The 14,736-nt window shown below is 43.4% G+C and overlaps 2 protein-coding genes across 2 annotated transcripts; one reads left to right on the top strand and one right to left on the bottom strand.

Annotated features, from left to right (window-relative positions):
* Positions 1-3,828: 3,828 nt before the first annotated feature.
* Positions 3,829-6,637, bottom strand: htr1aa (5-hydroxytryptamine (serotonin) receptor 1A a). The gene has a single exon (XM_061767805.1). The coding sequence runs from the start codon at positions 6,333-6,335 to the stop codon at positions 5,079-5,081; it is 1,257 nt and encodes a 418-aa protein (XP_061623789.1). The 5' UTR covers positions 6,336-6,637; the 3' UTR covers positions 3,829-5,078.
* A 1,532-nt stretch (positions 6,638-8,169) lies between these two features.
* rnf180a (ring finger protein 180a) lies at positions 8,170-14,286 on the top strand. Its single transcript, XM_061767804.1, has 4 exons — positions 8,170-9,034; positions 12,319-12,550; positions 13,328-13,453; positions 13,885-14,286. The coding sequence occupies exons 1-4, from the start codon at positions 8,324-8,326 to the stop codon at positions 14,091-14,093; spliced, it is 1,278 nt and encodes a 425-aa protein (XP_061623788.1). The 5' UTR covers positions 8,170-8,323; the 3' UTR covers positions 14,094-14,286.
* The last annotated feature ends 450 nt before the right edge of the window (positions 14,287-14,736 follow it).

The raw sequence follows: 14,736 nt of genomic DNA, 5'->3' as shown, positions 1-14,736 counted from the left end.
TCAGAAATAAAGTTCAGTTAAATTGAGTTGTAAATACAACTTTAAAACAATTCATTGCAATCAATTCAATCAATCATAATCTCAGTTGTTCATTTAACTTGTATAAAGTGGGAATACTATTTTTTAGTGTTATGATTTATGGGGGGGAAATTAATATATAAAAAAAACATTTTCATACCTCTCCAATATATGTTGCGACTGGATAGATACATTCTCCTCGAAAGTCCATGAAATAACGTGGTGTCCCTCAGGGTTCAATTTTAGGTCCTTTATTTTATTTCTACATGCTCCCTCTTGGAAGTGTCATCAGGAGGCACAGAGTGAACTTCCATAGTTAGTCTAATGATACGCAGCTGTACATCTCTGTGTCTCCTGATGACACCAGTCCAATCGATGCTCTTTTTAACTGTATTTTAGACATTAAATCCTGGATGGCAGAAAACTTTCTCCATCTTAACCAAGATTAAACCATCTTAACCAAGATTAAACCGAAAGAAAGTTTTAACTAAAGTAGGAGCACTATCTGTAAAGCCCTCACCACAAGTGAAAAACATGGGTATTGTTTTAGACTGAGCTCACTTTTGTCCCGCACATTCAAAATTTAACAGAAATATGTTTTTATCATCAGAAGAACATACCCAGAGGCCGCCACTTTCTCTCTTGGCCCAACACGGAGATGCAAATACACGGTTTTATCAATACTCGGATTGATTACTGTGATGCCCTGCTTTCTGGTCTTCCCAAAAAGAGTATTTTAAGCTTACAATCACTACAGAATTTAACAGCATGTGTGCTGACTAATACCAGAAGGCGGGAGCACATTACACCTATTTTAAAATCACTGCATTGGCTCCCCATGTGTTTCAGGATTGATTTTAAGGTTATTTTACTGGTCTTAAAATGTCCTAACGGTCCTCGGCCTTCCTACTGTATCGTCAGAACTCCTTTCACCATACGAACCCTCGTGAGCACTTACATCCTCCAGAAGGATGTGGCCTTTTAGTCATCCCTCGAGTCAGGACATGCAGTAACAGCACTGGGGTCACTCGTATCTCAAGGCACCACTGTACAGTGTACTTGATTGATTGTTTATCAATTATAAATTTGGTTTGGAACTCATCTTTTTTCCCCTTTTTTTAGGCTAAGGGAAGTACAAAACAAATAAAGCCCGTAATCCCTACAAGTGGGATCTCTTAATATACAGTAATTCTCCGAGGTTGGGGTGAACGAGGAGCTCCTGCGTCAGCGCCATGCAACCACCTATAGTACGTACTTTTATATGAATAATCCCACAGTGGGTGAGATTACCAGAGTCCTACATCGGAAACCATACGAGATTACGTGGAGTTCATCTGTTTAATATAACAATGTTAAAACCTCAGCTCCCTGAGACCCAAATGGTGGTGATCTGAATGGTATTTTCTTTGGACTGGCAAATGAAAAATATTCAGGACATTCCATACATGACCTCTCTGTGAGGCTGCTGTCATTTTATCTTCAGGTCACTAGTTTGAGATAAATTTCCCCCGTGAGCACTTTGGGGCGTGCTGCGCGATGTCATTGTGACCGCACAGTGAATGCAGGTGGAGGAAAGGAAGAACAGAAAGAAAGAAAGAATTAAAGACTTTCATCCATGGCTGTCTCGTCTGTTGATAATGGATGGACTGATTATGATTTTGCAATTATACAAACCATCATTGCTATTCAAAAACTCAATATAACAGCACACAACTGTGCCGCGTACCTCATCTGGTACAGTTCAGAATCAATATTCATCTAATAACATGACCAAAACATAAAATAATGAAATAAAATGCATCCTATTCATCAGAGATGCTGATTATCAATTTTTTTTCATGTGACCAAATCGCTACAGCAATGTTTTGCTCGTCGAAGTTGGCTGTAACAACTTTTGATCTGACCAACCAATCAGATGAGGGGAAAATGCTGACGTCTTTGAGGGCCACACATACCAGAGGCTGTAATTTGATTTGACAAAACATCTAACACCCGCATACACTGACTGGAAACAGTGCAGTCAAGAGAAATGGTGTGAAATGAAGAGAATAGATTGTTGGGAGTAAATCAATACAACTTCATGGAAGAAATATTGAATAGGTTGTACATGTAGGTCAGTGTTTAGGCCAGCAGAGAACGCTTTGCTCTCCCTGACTTCTCACCGCTGGCTCATACATATGATTAAACTAGTAATATTCTTATCATTGTGTGTGTTTTAGATAAAAAGTAAACATTTAGCAAGACAGTACTTGCTTTTCGTTGAACAACAACATTCCATTGTTTCAATTGTTTCAGCCTCTTTGTTACCAACTTTGGTGTACTACTTTTTTTTCCCTCATGCACCTCACCATTGTTTGTATACCACAGGTGTCGTCTCTGCATTGTGATGCTGTCAGGCGTTCCCGTCTGTCCCCGCCTCCGACTCCCTCCCTCCCTCTGTCCCTGACTCCCGATGCCTTGGCTTTGATATGTTGCCATGCCAACTGTCCGAGTAACCGCCCGGCCACCCTGTGTGGCCTGTGCAGCTCTCGGCGGGAGGTTCTTCCTGAAACTCATTGTTTCCTCCTTCCACTTTTTTTTTGTTTTTTTTTATCTTCTCATCTGCTCTGAGTGGATTTATGGCGGTGATGGTCATGTGAGACGAGAGGGGAGGTTTCCTGCATATTCTCATTTATCATTATTAGCCGGTTGTAGCGCAGCACGGTGGAAAAGTGGTTAGCACATAGCACATCGGCCGCACAGTCCTGAGGTTGCCCTTGATATGAAAAAAATGACTTGTTCATTTTATTTGACATAACCATTTTTTTTCTTTAATAACTTTTAATTTTCATCATGGCCACTCTTTTATTGATTGGCTCTTAGTATAGATCTGTGCTTTTCGTACTGAGTTTTTCAAAATTGCAATCTTATCATTGCATTATTTTGTAATGATGTACCTTATATTTCATACTTTAAGTTGCGACTGTATTTCGTAATACAAATATCATTACCTTGTTAATAGCTACAATTGTTATCATTAATAATGATTTTCAAATTGATGATATATCAATTATAGCTAATTGATATTAATTTTAATGTTAGCTAGTAATGTTAATAATAATACTAATATTACTATTGATATTGCTGATGTTGTTTTGATTGTGATAATTATGACAGTTTTTCTATGATGACTATAATGATTGTTATTCTTTCTATTGCACTTTTTATCATCTGTAAGTTTTATACTTACTTAAATATACAGTATATTGTATTTTTTGTCATCATCTTTCGGAGGAATATTAATTGCATTTTTTTTCAAATGACACAGTATGCTGTTGATTTCTTTTATATTTAAGGCCACATATTAATAGTCGTAGGAGTAAAAGTGTTATCAACATTATCAACAGTATTATAATACTTTGTATCACGTGGCATCACTAATATTGTCAATTGTGAATGTGTTTACCATCTTCGTAAAGGCACAATTATTGATGCAAATCCATGTGTACCTAATGTTGTGTCCGCTGTTTGTATTATGGCCACGACAACTTGCTCTCTGCCGCCATCAGTCCCGTCTGCCGTCACAATGTTGTTGTTGTTATTGTTGTTGTTGTTGCTGCTGCTGCTGCTGCTGCTGCTGCTGCAAATAGTTGTGGGAAAGTCTATGCGTTGTTTGTATCCATTTGCAGACAGGCCTCAGACACGCTACTGAGAACCTCCTCCTCCTCTTCATCATCATCGGTATGATAAGTTGCTTTGCACCCCACCCCCTCTCCCCTCCCAATCAGCACTGCAGAAGATGAATTTCCTGCGATGCATATGAAGATATATGAGCAGAAATAAGTTAATAACAAGCCCGCCTCATTGCTCTCCTTATTTCCCCCCAACACACTACAAAAATGGACTCCAGTTAGCTCAATAAGGAGTGACTCGGATTGCTTTTTATTGTTTCAGTGGTACAAAGCTCGTGATGTCGACCTGCACGACAGAAATGCATGGATGGGGGGGAGGCACGTGGCAGCACCGAGGCGTGATTGCACACGGGCAACGAACACACTGAGCACAACACTGGATCAACGGTGAGCTCGCATTTATGAAGAGTCCATGTTTTGTTTTCAGCAGAGGCCTAGCGATGCACAGAGACTGAGCCTGAATTCAAGTCTGTGCGTTTTTATGTCTATGTTTTTGCTCTCTGTACAGTCAAATAACATGTCCTCGTATCCTTTGTGTAACTCCAAAAAATGTGGCCAAGCACGACTTCTTCACTGTGTGCTCATGGGCTGCTTTTTTAGGTAGACCTGCACAAATACAAGAGCTGTATCACCACCCTGCCCAAAAGAAAGAAACAAAATAATAATAATTCTGCCTTTACAAAGTGAGGTATTGCACAATTTTTGTTTTGTCATTAAATAGAAATCAACTTAAATTATAGTACAATAAAATAAAAACACAATTAATACAGATATAAAAAATAAGTCAATTGTATTTAAAATAACTTCATTAAAGGTAAGAAAGTAAGAGAAAATATATAAATGCATTTAAAGTATAAAATAAATAGAAAATATATAAATTAAAGTTGAAATTTTAACTGCAAATTTTTTTTATAATTTGTATTGATTGGTACATTAATACATCTCTGACAGAATAATATATATATATAAATACAAACGATAAAAAAGGCATGACATAAATAATTGATAATAATTTACTAAACACCAAATTATTAAATTGAATAAAAAGATTACAGTGGAAATATTACCCTTGACAGTGTCAGTCCTCTTAACAACAGTGTGGAGTTCAACTTTACAACTGCAGGGGGAGCTCTGGAGTGCATATTTTAAAAAACAACTTCTTTTACAGTTTTTGTGCCAGCCTTGATGCTGACTACAAGATGGAAGAAGCTAAGCAGCTGACTGATGTGTTGTTTTTGTTTTTTTTACGCACACAATGTGATGCAATGCAAAACTACAACCACAGTAATAAACATGGTTAATAATAGCAAAGTTGAGGTCACTCTCTGTTTCTATGATACAGCTCTTGTATTTATAGCTAATGAATTGAGCACCTAATGAACGGTGCGGTCACGGCCTGTGGAATTTGCACTTGACAATTTTCTTGAAAGCACTTTGGAAGTCCTTGTTGAAGTAGGCGTAGATGATGGGGTTGAGCAGGGAGTTGGAGTAGCCCAGCCAGTTGATGACGGCGCCCAGCCACTCGGGCATGTAGCAGCTCTCGGCGCAGAAGGGCAGGACCAACGCCACGATGAAGAAGGGCAGCCAGCAGAAGATGAACGTGCCCATGATGATGCCCAGCGTCTTCACCGTCTTGCGCTCTCGGGCCAGCGCCAGTTTGCGCTTGGCGCCGCTGTTCCTCTCGTTGAGGTTCTCGCACGAGGATGACTGCGGGGTGTTGGGCAGGGCCAGGTGGCTTTTGGAGCCGCTCGCCTCCATCACCTCCAGGGACTCGGCCTCGTCGCCGAACTGCACGGCGCCGTTGACGCACGGCCTCCTGCCGCCCGACTCCCCGTTGCTCTTCTTGTGGTGCGCCGCGGGGGACAAAGTCAAACAGCGCTCACCTTTGCCCTTCTCGGGCCTCTTCACCGTCTTTCGGATCCGGAAGCGGGCCGCCTTGAAGATCCGCCCGTAGAGGACCAGCATGAGGATGAGGGGGATGTAGAAGGCCCCGAAGGTGGAGTAGATGGTGTAGCCCGGGTCCTGGCTGATGATGCAGGCGTCCGGGTCGGCCCGGTCCTCGGCGCTCCTCCAGCCCAACATGGGCGGGATGGAGATGGAGAAGCCCACCAGCCAGGTGACGCTGATGAGGAGCGCGGCTCTCCTCGGGGTGCGCTTGTTGACGTAGTCTATGGGGTCCGTGATGGCCCAGTAGCGGTCCAGGGCGATGGCGCACAGGTGCAGGATGGACGACGTGCAGCACAACACGTCCAGAGAGATGAACAAGTCGCAGATGCCTTGTCCCAGAGTCCACTTGTTCAAGACCTGGTACAGGGCCGCCATGGGCAGCACCAGCACCGACACCATGAGGTCCGTCACGGCCAGGGATCCGATCAAATAGTTGGCCACGTTCTGGAGGGACCTCTCCAGGGCGATGGCCGCCACCACGCACGCGTTGCCGAAGATGGAGCACAGGATGAGGGCGCACAGGAGCAGGGAGGTGACCATCTGGTAGCCCAGTTGCACGTACGGGAAGGAGTGGGAACCGCCGGTGTTGTTGTCGTGGTCGTCGTGGTCCAAGCCCAGCCAGTCCGCCACCACCTCCGCCCCGGGTGGGTACCCAAAGGTGGCGTTGCTGTCGTTGCCTCTGGCGGTGAGGTAATCCATACTTGGAGCGCAACTTTCCCGGGACGCAGCGGGGAGGGCATGCAGCCAGCCCGGGGGGAGTGTGCAGGGGATGGGGGAGCCTGGCTGTTCCTCAGCCGCTGCCGGCACCGTTCCCGGTGCTCATCCCGTGCGTCCTGGCGCGCTCCAGCCGAGGTGGCGAGTTACTCTCAGGACGCATGACGCACCCGTGAGAGACAACAGGCGTGCGCCCTCACTGGTGTCGAGAGTCATCTGAGCCCGGTGACGACGGGAATGATTTTATAGCGGCAGCCTCGCCGCACGTCAGACCCGGGAGGTCTCCCCCCCCCCCCCCTTTTAAAAGGCGCTCCTCCGCCCTTTTTCTCTTTTTCTCTTCCACCTCGCACCTCACGACGGCGAAGCTCTCGTGCTGCTCTCCACGCTCTCCTCACTTTTGACTTGTTGACTCCTTCACCCAGTCAGGATACTTATTTAAATACACACAGCAAATTGTGATTCCGCCTGGATTTGAATGTGAAAACTGAGCAATTCCTAAAAACAAGTGCAATAATTAAACACTGTGTTGTTGTTGTTGTTGTGTGTGGTTTTTTTTTATTAAAGCAGCTATAAATTGGGAGTTAATGACTCTATTACAGAGAGTCTGTGGGGGAGAAAGGGCAGCTGCTGCTATCTGCTGCACACAGACAGTATTGCATCCGGTTATGGACAAAAGTTCTGTTTCGAGAGCAGTGCAAAAGCTCACAGCACACCGCCAAATAAAAATGTGCCAGAAAATAGAGATACTAAAATAATGATGAGCTCATCTCAATCTACGGACAAATTGACTTTCTCAGGGTGAAAGCTGGATCTTTTTCTATTATTCCGTTTTATGAATGGCAACAGGTGGATACACAGGTCAGTTGTAAGTTCTGCTATCGAGTGGAAAAGCCTTGAATTGTTCTGCTTGACCCTATACGTCGCTGTCATAGATAGATGTAGAAAGATAAATACATTTCTGGGTTATTCATAATCATTATTTATGTATCCCTTTAGCATGAGGCTGCTCACTTTTAGTATGAATACAAGCATCAGGAGGAGGGGGATGCAAGTGCTGCGTTCAAGTTCCGTAGGAAACATTGCACACTTCTTTGCTTTGTTGGCCTGATAATCAAATAGCCTGACATTTATTTTATTTGTTTTTTTTTACTGGAAAATAATTTGTTTGTCACACTGAACAGGAAAATGAAATTTCCAATTTTATAATTGTCTTTGAATACATCACAGAATTGTCCATTACAGAACACACTTTATTCATCCGAAACGTTGACCAAACTGCATATTTAGCAAGACGTTTCTGTGCATTATTAATTTATTCATTTATTTATTTAACAAATTAATTTTGGGTTGATATGATTGAGTTGTGTCTTATTTGTCAAAATATTGTATAATTCATACTGTTGTTATTGTTTGTTATTTTCTGTTTCTATACCAAAGTTTGACTTGATCATTTTACATTACTTTTTTATTATTATTATTGCTGATTTTGTGTTGTTGTTGTTGTTGTTTATTTTGTAATTATTGACTTTTGTATGCCAATGACATTACATACACTCCATACACACTTTTTTGCTCTGGCTGGGAAAAAGCTGACAGCATATGATAGCTCTGTTGTTGTTTTTGTCCCCCCCACCCCCTTTTCTTCACCTTATGTTGAGCATGCAGTGGCCACACTGCACTGTGTTGTCCACACAAAGACACCATGACCAGGCCTCATCCTGTTGTAGTCTATTGTAACAAGAGGGCTCACTGGGTGGGGCAATGAACCTCTTTTTTTGGTTAACAACATGGAATGTCCCAGTGGGCTCACTCACACTCTGGTTAGAGGGGTGCAGGAGGGGGACTACACTACAGGGTTCACCACCTGCACACTGGAACAATCCCTGTGCGCTCAAAAACAGCCCGAAGACAACCGAGTGGGAGAAATGTGAGGATGAAGAGGGAGAGTGCCGACGGGGCTTAAAGGTGCAGCTATGAGCTCCCGTGTGGGGGTCAGCGGAGGGGATGAGAGCGGAGTTGGTGTGGAGCAGCTTCTGCGACCTGCACTTCCGGGAAGGAAAGTCCATGGAGAGTCGAGACAGGATGGAGATGAAGAAAGATGCACAAGAAGTTGGGAGCAAAGAGGGAGACTCAGGAAGAACGTCGGTTTTGAAAATGTTGGGAGTGGATCAGGAGAAAGCGGAAGCATGGAGAGTCTGTCCAGCTCTGGTTCTGAACAAGCGGAAGGTGCGGAGGGATCGAACGCAGTGCCAAGAGAACGCTCCATCATGAATAAAACCAGTTTTCATCATCCACAAGCAGACGTGGGATGTTCTCTGCCATCTCCCACCTCCATCCGAACCAGATCACCCGTACCTTCGTTCCATCAGAGAGCTTCATCATCCGGAGCGACTGCTGGAAGGCCATACAGCCCTCCTACCAGAGATCCTTTCTGGGTGGACGCGAGGACAGGTGGAGGCTTTTCACGGATGTTGACGAACAAAGAGGAGGAGAGCCAGTTGGACGAGAAGGAAGAGGAGGAGGAGCAGGATGAAGAAGAGGGGGGCGACAGCCTGATGGACGTGACGATCCCACCTTTGACCGCGGTGCCGGAGAGGAGGATGAGCAAGAGGGAGAGGAAGAGAATCAAGTGTGTGAGGAGAAGGCAGAGGAGGAAGGAGCGATGGAAGCAAAGCCAGCTGCAGGTGAACTGCACAGTTCATATACACCTTCATTTTGTGTGGAGCCACATGACAGCAGGCCCCTCATTGACTGACGATACAAGCCCCAATTCCAATGAAGTTGTGTAATAACTACGGTGTACAATGATTTGCAAATCCTATTCAACTAATTTAATTTAATAATATAATTGAACAAACGTTAGTGTCATGATGAGATATAAAAGGCGCATCCCTGAATAGCTCAGTTGTTCACAAGCAAGGATGGGGCGAGGTTCACAAAGTGGTGAACAACTGCCAGAGCAAAATATCCAACAGTTTAAGAACAACTTTCTCAACATGCAATTCCAAGGAATTTTGAGATTTCATCATCTACGGTCCATAATATCATTGAAAGATTCAAAGAATCTGGAGAAATCTCTGTAAGTATGCGGCAAGGCCGAAAACCAACTTTGAATGCACGTGACCTTCGATCCCTCAGGCGGCACTGCATTAAAAGCCGGCATCATTGTGTAAAGGTTATTCCCACGTGGGCTCAGGAACACTTCAGAAAACCATTGTCAGTTCACACAGTTTGTCGCTACATCTACAAATGCGAGTTAAAACTCTACCATGCAAAGCAAAAGCCATATATCAACAACACCGAGCAATGCCGTCGGCTTCTATGGGCCAAAGATCATCTGAGATGGACTGACAAGAAGTGGAAAAGTGTGCTACGGTTTGACGAGTCCACATTTTAAATTGTTTTGTGAAATCATAGATGCCGTGTCCTCCGGGCCAAAGAGGAAAAGGACAACCCGGATTGTTATCAGCGCAAAATTCAAAAGCCAGCTTCTGTGATGGGATGGGGCTGTATTAGTGGCCATGGCATGGGTAACTGGCACATCTGTGAAGACACACTTAATGCTGAAAGGTACATACAGGTTTTGGAGCGACATATGCTGCCATCCAAGCAACGTCTTTTTCAGGGATGTCCCTGCTTATTTCAGCAAGACAATGCCAAGCAGCATTCTGCATGTGTTCCAACAGCTTTGCTACGTAGTAAAAGAGTCCAAGTACTAGAGTGGCCTGCCTGCAGTCAAGACCTGTCTCCCATTGAAAATGTTTGCCACATTATGAAGCGCAAAATATTACAACAGAGACCCCGGACTATTGAGAGACTGAAGTTGTTCATCAAGCAAGAATGGGAACTAATTACACCTACAAAGCTTCAACAATTAGAGTCCTCAGTTCCCGAACGCTTATTGAGTTGTTAAAAGGAAAGGTGATGTAACACAGTGGTAAATGTGCTCCTGTCCCCGCTTGCAGGCATCCAATTCAACCTGAGTGAATATTTGCAAAAAATAGTTATCAGTCTGAATATTTAATATCTTGTCTTTGTCGTGTATTCAATTGAATATAGGTCAAAAAGGATTTGCAAACTATTGTATTCTGTTTTTATTTACATTTTACACAGCATCCCAACCTCAGTGAAATTAGGGTTTTGTACAATGCAACCTCAAAATTCAACACCTCACCTCAATTAATGCTGAACTTTTTTATTTACCTGACATTTAGGGCTCTATTTTTGTAGACAGGGCTTCTGCGGTGGGGCGCAAATGCCAGCGTATCCTGATTTTCTTGCAAGCACGAGGCTCGTGGTGCGTGCTTGCAGATTTAGGAGACAATTATCGGTGGATTTTTCTCCGCGGGGGATAGGGATCAAATAGCGAAGTATAAAAAACAAAGTACATTATTCACCTGTATACAGGTGCATCTAAAAAAATATTATAATATTGTAGAAACGTTCCTTTATTTCAGTGGATCAATTGAAAAACTGATATTTGAAAGGTCATTAATTAATCGCATACAATTCCTCCCTACTGTCTAAATTAGACATTGTTTTTATTGTTTCTTATGTAATGTTCTCATTTCTTGAAGGGGGTGTATTTTGAGTTTTCGTTAGCTGTAAGCTATAATCATTAAATTTGCAAAATAAATAAATAAATAAATAATCATTAAATATTTCATTCTCTGTGTAATGAATATACGCAGTATATCTCTCTTGAAAATCAGAGCTGGCTCAAATTTCTTGTTCTGAAGTAAGATCTCAGCACATTTTGGTTTCAAAAAACAGTGAGTCATAACAGGAGAGAAACCAAATCCATGTGAAATTTAGTGATTACTTCTTCCCTACAATGGCTTCTTAAATGAGCATCATAGTGTGCGTGTATCCATGCAACCATTCGTTGCACTGTGGCTGTCCACAGCCGTCGTCCCGCGTGCAGCTCATCTCAGTAGGCATTGTGAGCCCAGCCTGAAGTGGACTTGTGTGTGAATTAGCCGCACGATGAGGCTCGGCTGCCGAGAGCTCTCCACGCATGAAAACAGACAGAAGAGCAAGTCGGGCTTTGCATCTTCTACGGATTAGAATCATCTGCATCTACACGCTCAATGTCTTTTGTACACATCAGGGGTGTTACACTTCGGACTGCTTGGCAGCCAATCGCAGGCCACATGTAGAGAAACAACTATTCACACCTATCGGCAAGTTATAGACTAAGTTATAGCATTGAATGCGCAATCAGTGAAAACACGATGTAACGAGGGAGCTCAGGCTACAAAAAGACGTTTTTGAACGACCCATGAATCACTGCTGACCCAACTGAAAGCATTTGACATTGTACGCCTGAAATAATAGTGAGACCCTTCTCGAGTACAGACTCTGTTCACGGAGGTGAAAGAAACAAGTTCCCCACAGGAAGTTATTACATGGTGCGTGGCCAGCGACTGCATTGGTCCTGAGCGTTAATGACACACCTTGGGAGGGTGTACCGACGCTACCAGGGAGACCCCCCCACCCTCGAGAGTTCAAAGCGGTAATTACTCTGGGAGCACCCCTACTCTCAACTCAAGTGTGAGGAATCAACGTGTGTCACCTGTGTTTATGTGGCACTATTACAAGGTAGAGAGGGGGGACTCGAAGCTTAGTTGTGACGGACTTCTTCGTGTTTCATCAAATCTACATACTATATATATATGTACTGTATTATACTGTCCCCTGGTGGCTAATGTGTGCACGGCCCCCACCAAATGGAGCAGCACAATGTCCATTGACTTGAAGAAGGAAATGTCGCAAAAACTGTATATAATGTATTATACTTTAGAGCGCTAGCTTCTTTGTGTTTGTGATTTTTGGGTGGCTGGAACGGATTTATGGCGTTTCCATTCATTTCAGTGGGTAAAGTTGATTTGAGATACGATTGATTTGAGTTACAAGGATAGTCATGGAACAAATGAATTGTTTCTTCCTTCTCTTGTCCTCTCGACAGGGTTCTGCAGGCAGCGTCAGCAGCAGCAGCAGTGACGACGACGACGAGGACGTGACCAAGGAGGGTTACGTGTGCGCCGTGTGCCTGGACGTCTACTTCAGCCCGTACATGTGTCAGCCGTGCAAGCACATCTTCTGCGAACCTTGCCTGAGGACGCTGGCCAAGAACTGTCCCGCCAGCACGCCCTGCCCCCTCTGCAGGACCATCATCACGCACGTCTTCTTCCAGAACGGTGAGGCCATCGTCGACTTTGTCGCATGAAGTTTATGGGAGGAGGGGGGCGGGCGACTGCAGGCGTCCGTCCCAAAGGGGGAAGAGTGGAGCTCCAGCACCAGATGAGACAAACACAAGCGCCTTTTATTCGTCTGCTTTTTTTAATGATGAGTTTTGTGGCTTTTACATAGAGTAGTAGGGGGCACAAATCCAACGACATGGTGAAGGTGGACATGTAAAGCAAGGTGGTAATAATGTTCAGTTTTGATTATATTTGTAATATGCAGCAAGGTTTTTTCCGATATATTCACCCCTGCAAACAACAAACATGTTAATATTTTTAAATTAACACCACTCTGACTGTGACAAAAGAACATTATTACTATGCTTTTATCGTATCTCATTAGATGTTGTGCTACTGTACCTAATGTTGTGGTCAGTCAGCACACGCTGTTTCAGCCTCATTTGTAAATAAGTAATGAGATTGGATGACACAGAGCGGTCTTGTTTTAATGTTTCTATGTGGCGCAGCGTCCATAAAAATCTAGAGAGGACGCAGTCACAGAGAAAACACAATCACACAAATGAGAGCTCTCGTTGGTGATTAGGTGATGATGATGATGGTGGTAATTTAGCTCTTGTGTTGATTAGCCAAGACAAGGTCATGCAGACACGCCAGGATGAGAGTCATGTCATGCGTCATGTTTTTGGGTGTATACTGGATGAATCATATTCAACTCAGAGTATTTGGATTTTTTTTTTTTTTTGTTTTTTGTTTTTTTTCTCCTCTCCACAGAGTTAAACCAATTGGCGAGGACCTTCTTCCCAAAGGAATACTTGTGCCGGAAGCAGAACTTCCAGAAAGCGAGTTGTGCAAAATGGCCTCTGCCGAGCTGCAGAAAACTCTTCAGAATATTTGGAGGTAATCTTTTGACGTTAAAAAAAAAAAGAAGCATTGAATGACAGGCGTCAAACTGAAGGCCCGAGGACCCTATGTGGTACATTCCTTTTATGTGGCCATCTCCATGTTTTTTTTTTTTTGTTTTTTTTTTTTCAAAATGGATTTCTTGTTTTCAAATCGCCACCGGAATTGTCATTTTCCTTTCCTTTTAACAGATATTGCAAGCAATGTTTTCACCAAATCGGTTCTTAAAATCAATTGGACAGTAGCTGTACACTTCAATATTTCTATGGCTTCTGATGTCAAATTCAATTTGTTGTTAACAATTTCTTTGAGGCTCCACTGTATTATGTCAAGTGACAAAGTGTCAAAATGAGCAGTGTAGTAAAAATAAATAAATCAATTTAAAAAAATAAGAACTGAGCAACTACAATTTGTCTCCCACCATTCAGGTTTCAGGAGGCCGTCCAGTCCCGGGGCGCGGCGTCAGTTGTCCCGCGCGGGAGGCGGCTTCCGTCTGAACGCGTTGGACTTTGACGACGACGCCCGCGGGTGGCACTTTGACATGGACATGGTCATCATCTACATCTACTCGGTCAACTGGATTGTCGGCTTCTTCGTATTTTGCTTCCTCTGTTTCCTCTTTTTCCCCTCTTTTTGAAACCCTGGCGATGACGACGACGATGATGATGATGATGATGATGATGATGATGATGATGTGACGACAGTTATACGAGACTAAGCTGTGTGCTTTACTGCAGAGACAAGCAGGCGGGATGTTGAGCGGAGGGAAAAACAGCGGCAGTGTCAGCTTGTTATCAGCCATTAATAAACGATTCAAAGGGCATATTGTGTAGGAGGGATATTTAGGCATCCAATGTTGTCTGTGTGCACATGATTAACAGCATGTTTGGTCCCTCAGTGCTGGGGGGTTGATCAGAAGCATTGAAACTACAAGATTCAAAGTTATATAAATAGAGGGGGACACAATATTAGGTAGACTTGCACTGACTAAAATGCTTACTGCGAGAGAGCTATTTGTTTGAAAATGCACTTGTGCTTGTCGATTGTGTGGGTTACAATAGTGTGGCCCAACCTTTATTGAGCCAAGGCACCCGTTTTACATTAGGACTATCTAACAGCACACCACCAAACAAAAATGTCACAAAAAGTATGACTATGAGGGAAACAGTAACGGCATTGGTTGGCATTTGAAGAGCCAAGACGCCTCTTGAATTTATGTTTGTCCTGCACTAGTTTACAAAAAAGAAGCAAAACACAATATCACTAACCATGGGAGGAAG

This window comes from Phyllopteryx taeniolatus, chromosome 3, assembly GCF_024500385.1.
Source record: "Phyllopteryx taeniolatus isolate TA_2022b chromosome 3, UOR_Ptae_1.2, whole genome shotgun sequence".
NCBI classification, from domain to species: domain Eukaryota; kingdom Metazoa; phylum Chordata; class Actinopteri; order Syngnathiformes; family Syngnathidae; genus Phyllopteryx; species Phyllopteryx taeniolatus.
Note: the sequence above shows the minus strand (reverse complement) of the source record. Positions and strands in the feature narration are given on the sequence as shown.

Bases quoted from the DNA above. Each gene is read 5' to 3' on its own strand.
- htr1aa (XM_061767805.1), bottom strand. From the start codon at position 6,335: ATGGATTACCTCACCGCCAGAGGCAACGACAGCAACGCCACCTTTGGG.
- rnf180a (XM_061767804.1), top strand. From the start codon at position 8,324: ATGAGCTCCCGTGTGGGGGTCAGCGGAGGGGATGAGAGCGGAGTTGGT. The intron at 9,035-12,318 runs GTGAACTGCACA...TCCTCTCGACAG, and splicing joins GGAAGCAAAGCCAGCTGCAG to GGTTCTGCAGGCAGCGTCAG. The intron at 12,551-13,327 runs GTGAGGCCATCG...TCCTCTCCACAG, and splicing joins GCACGTCTTCTTCCAGAACG to AGTTAAACCAATTGGCGAGG.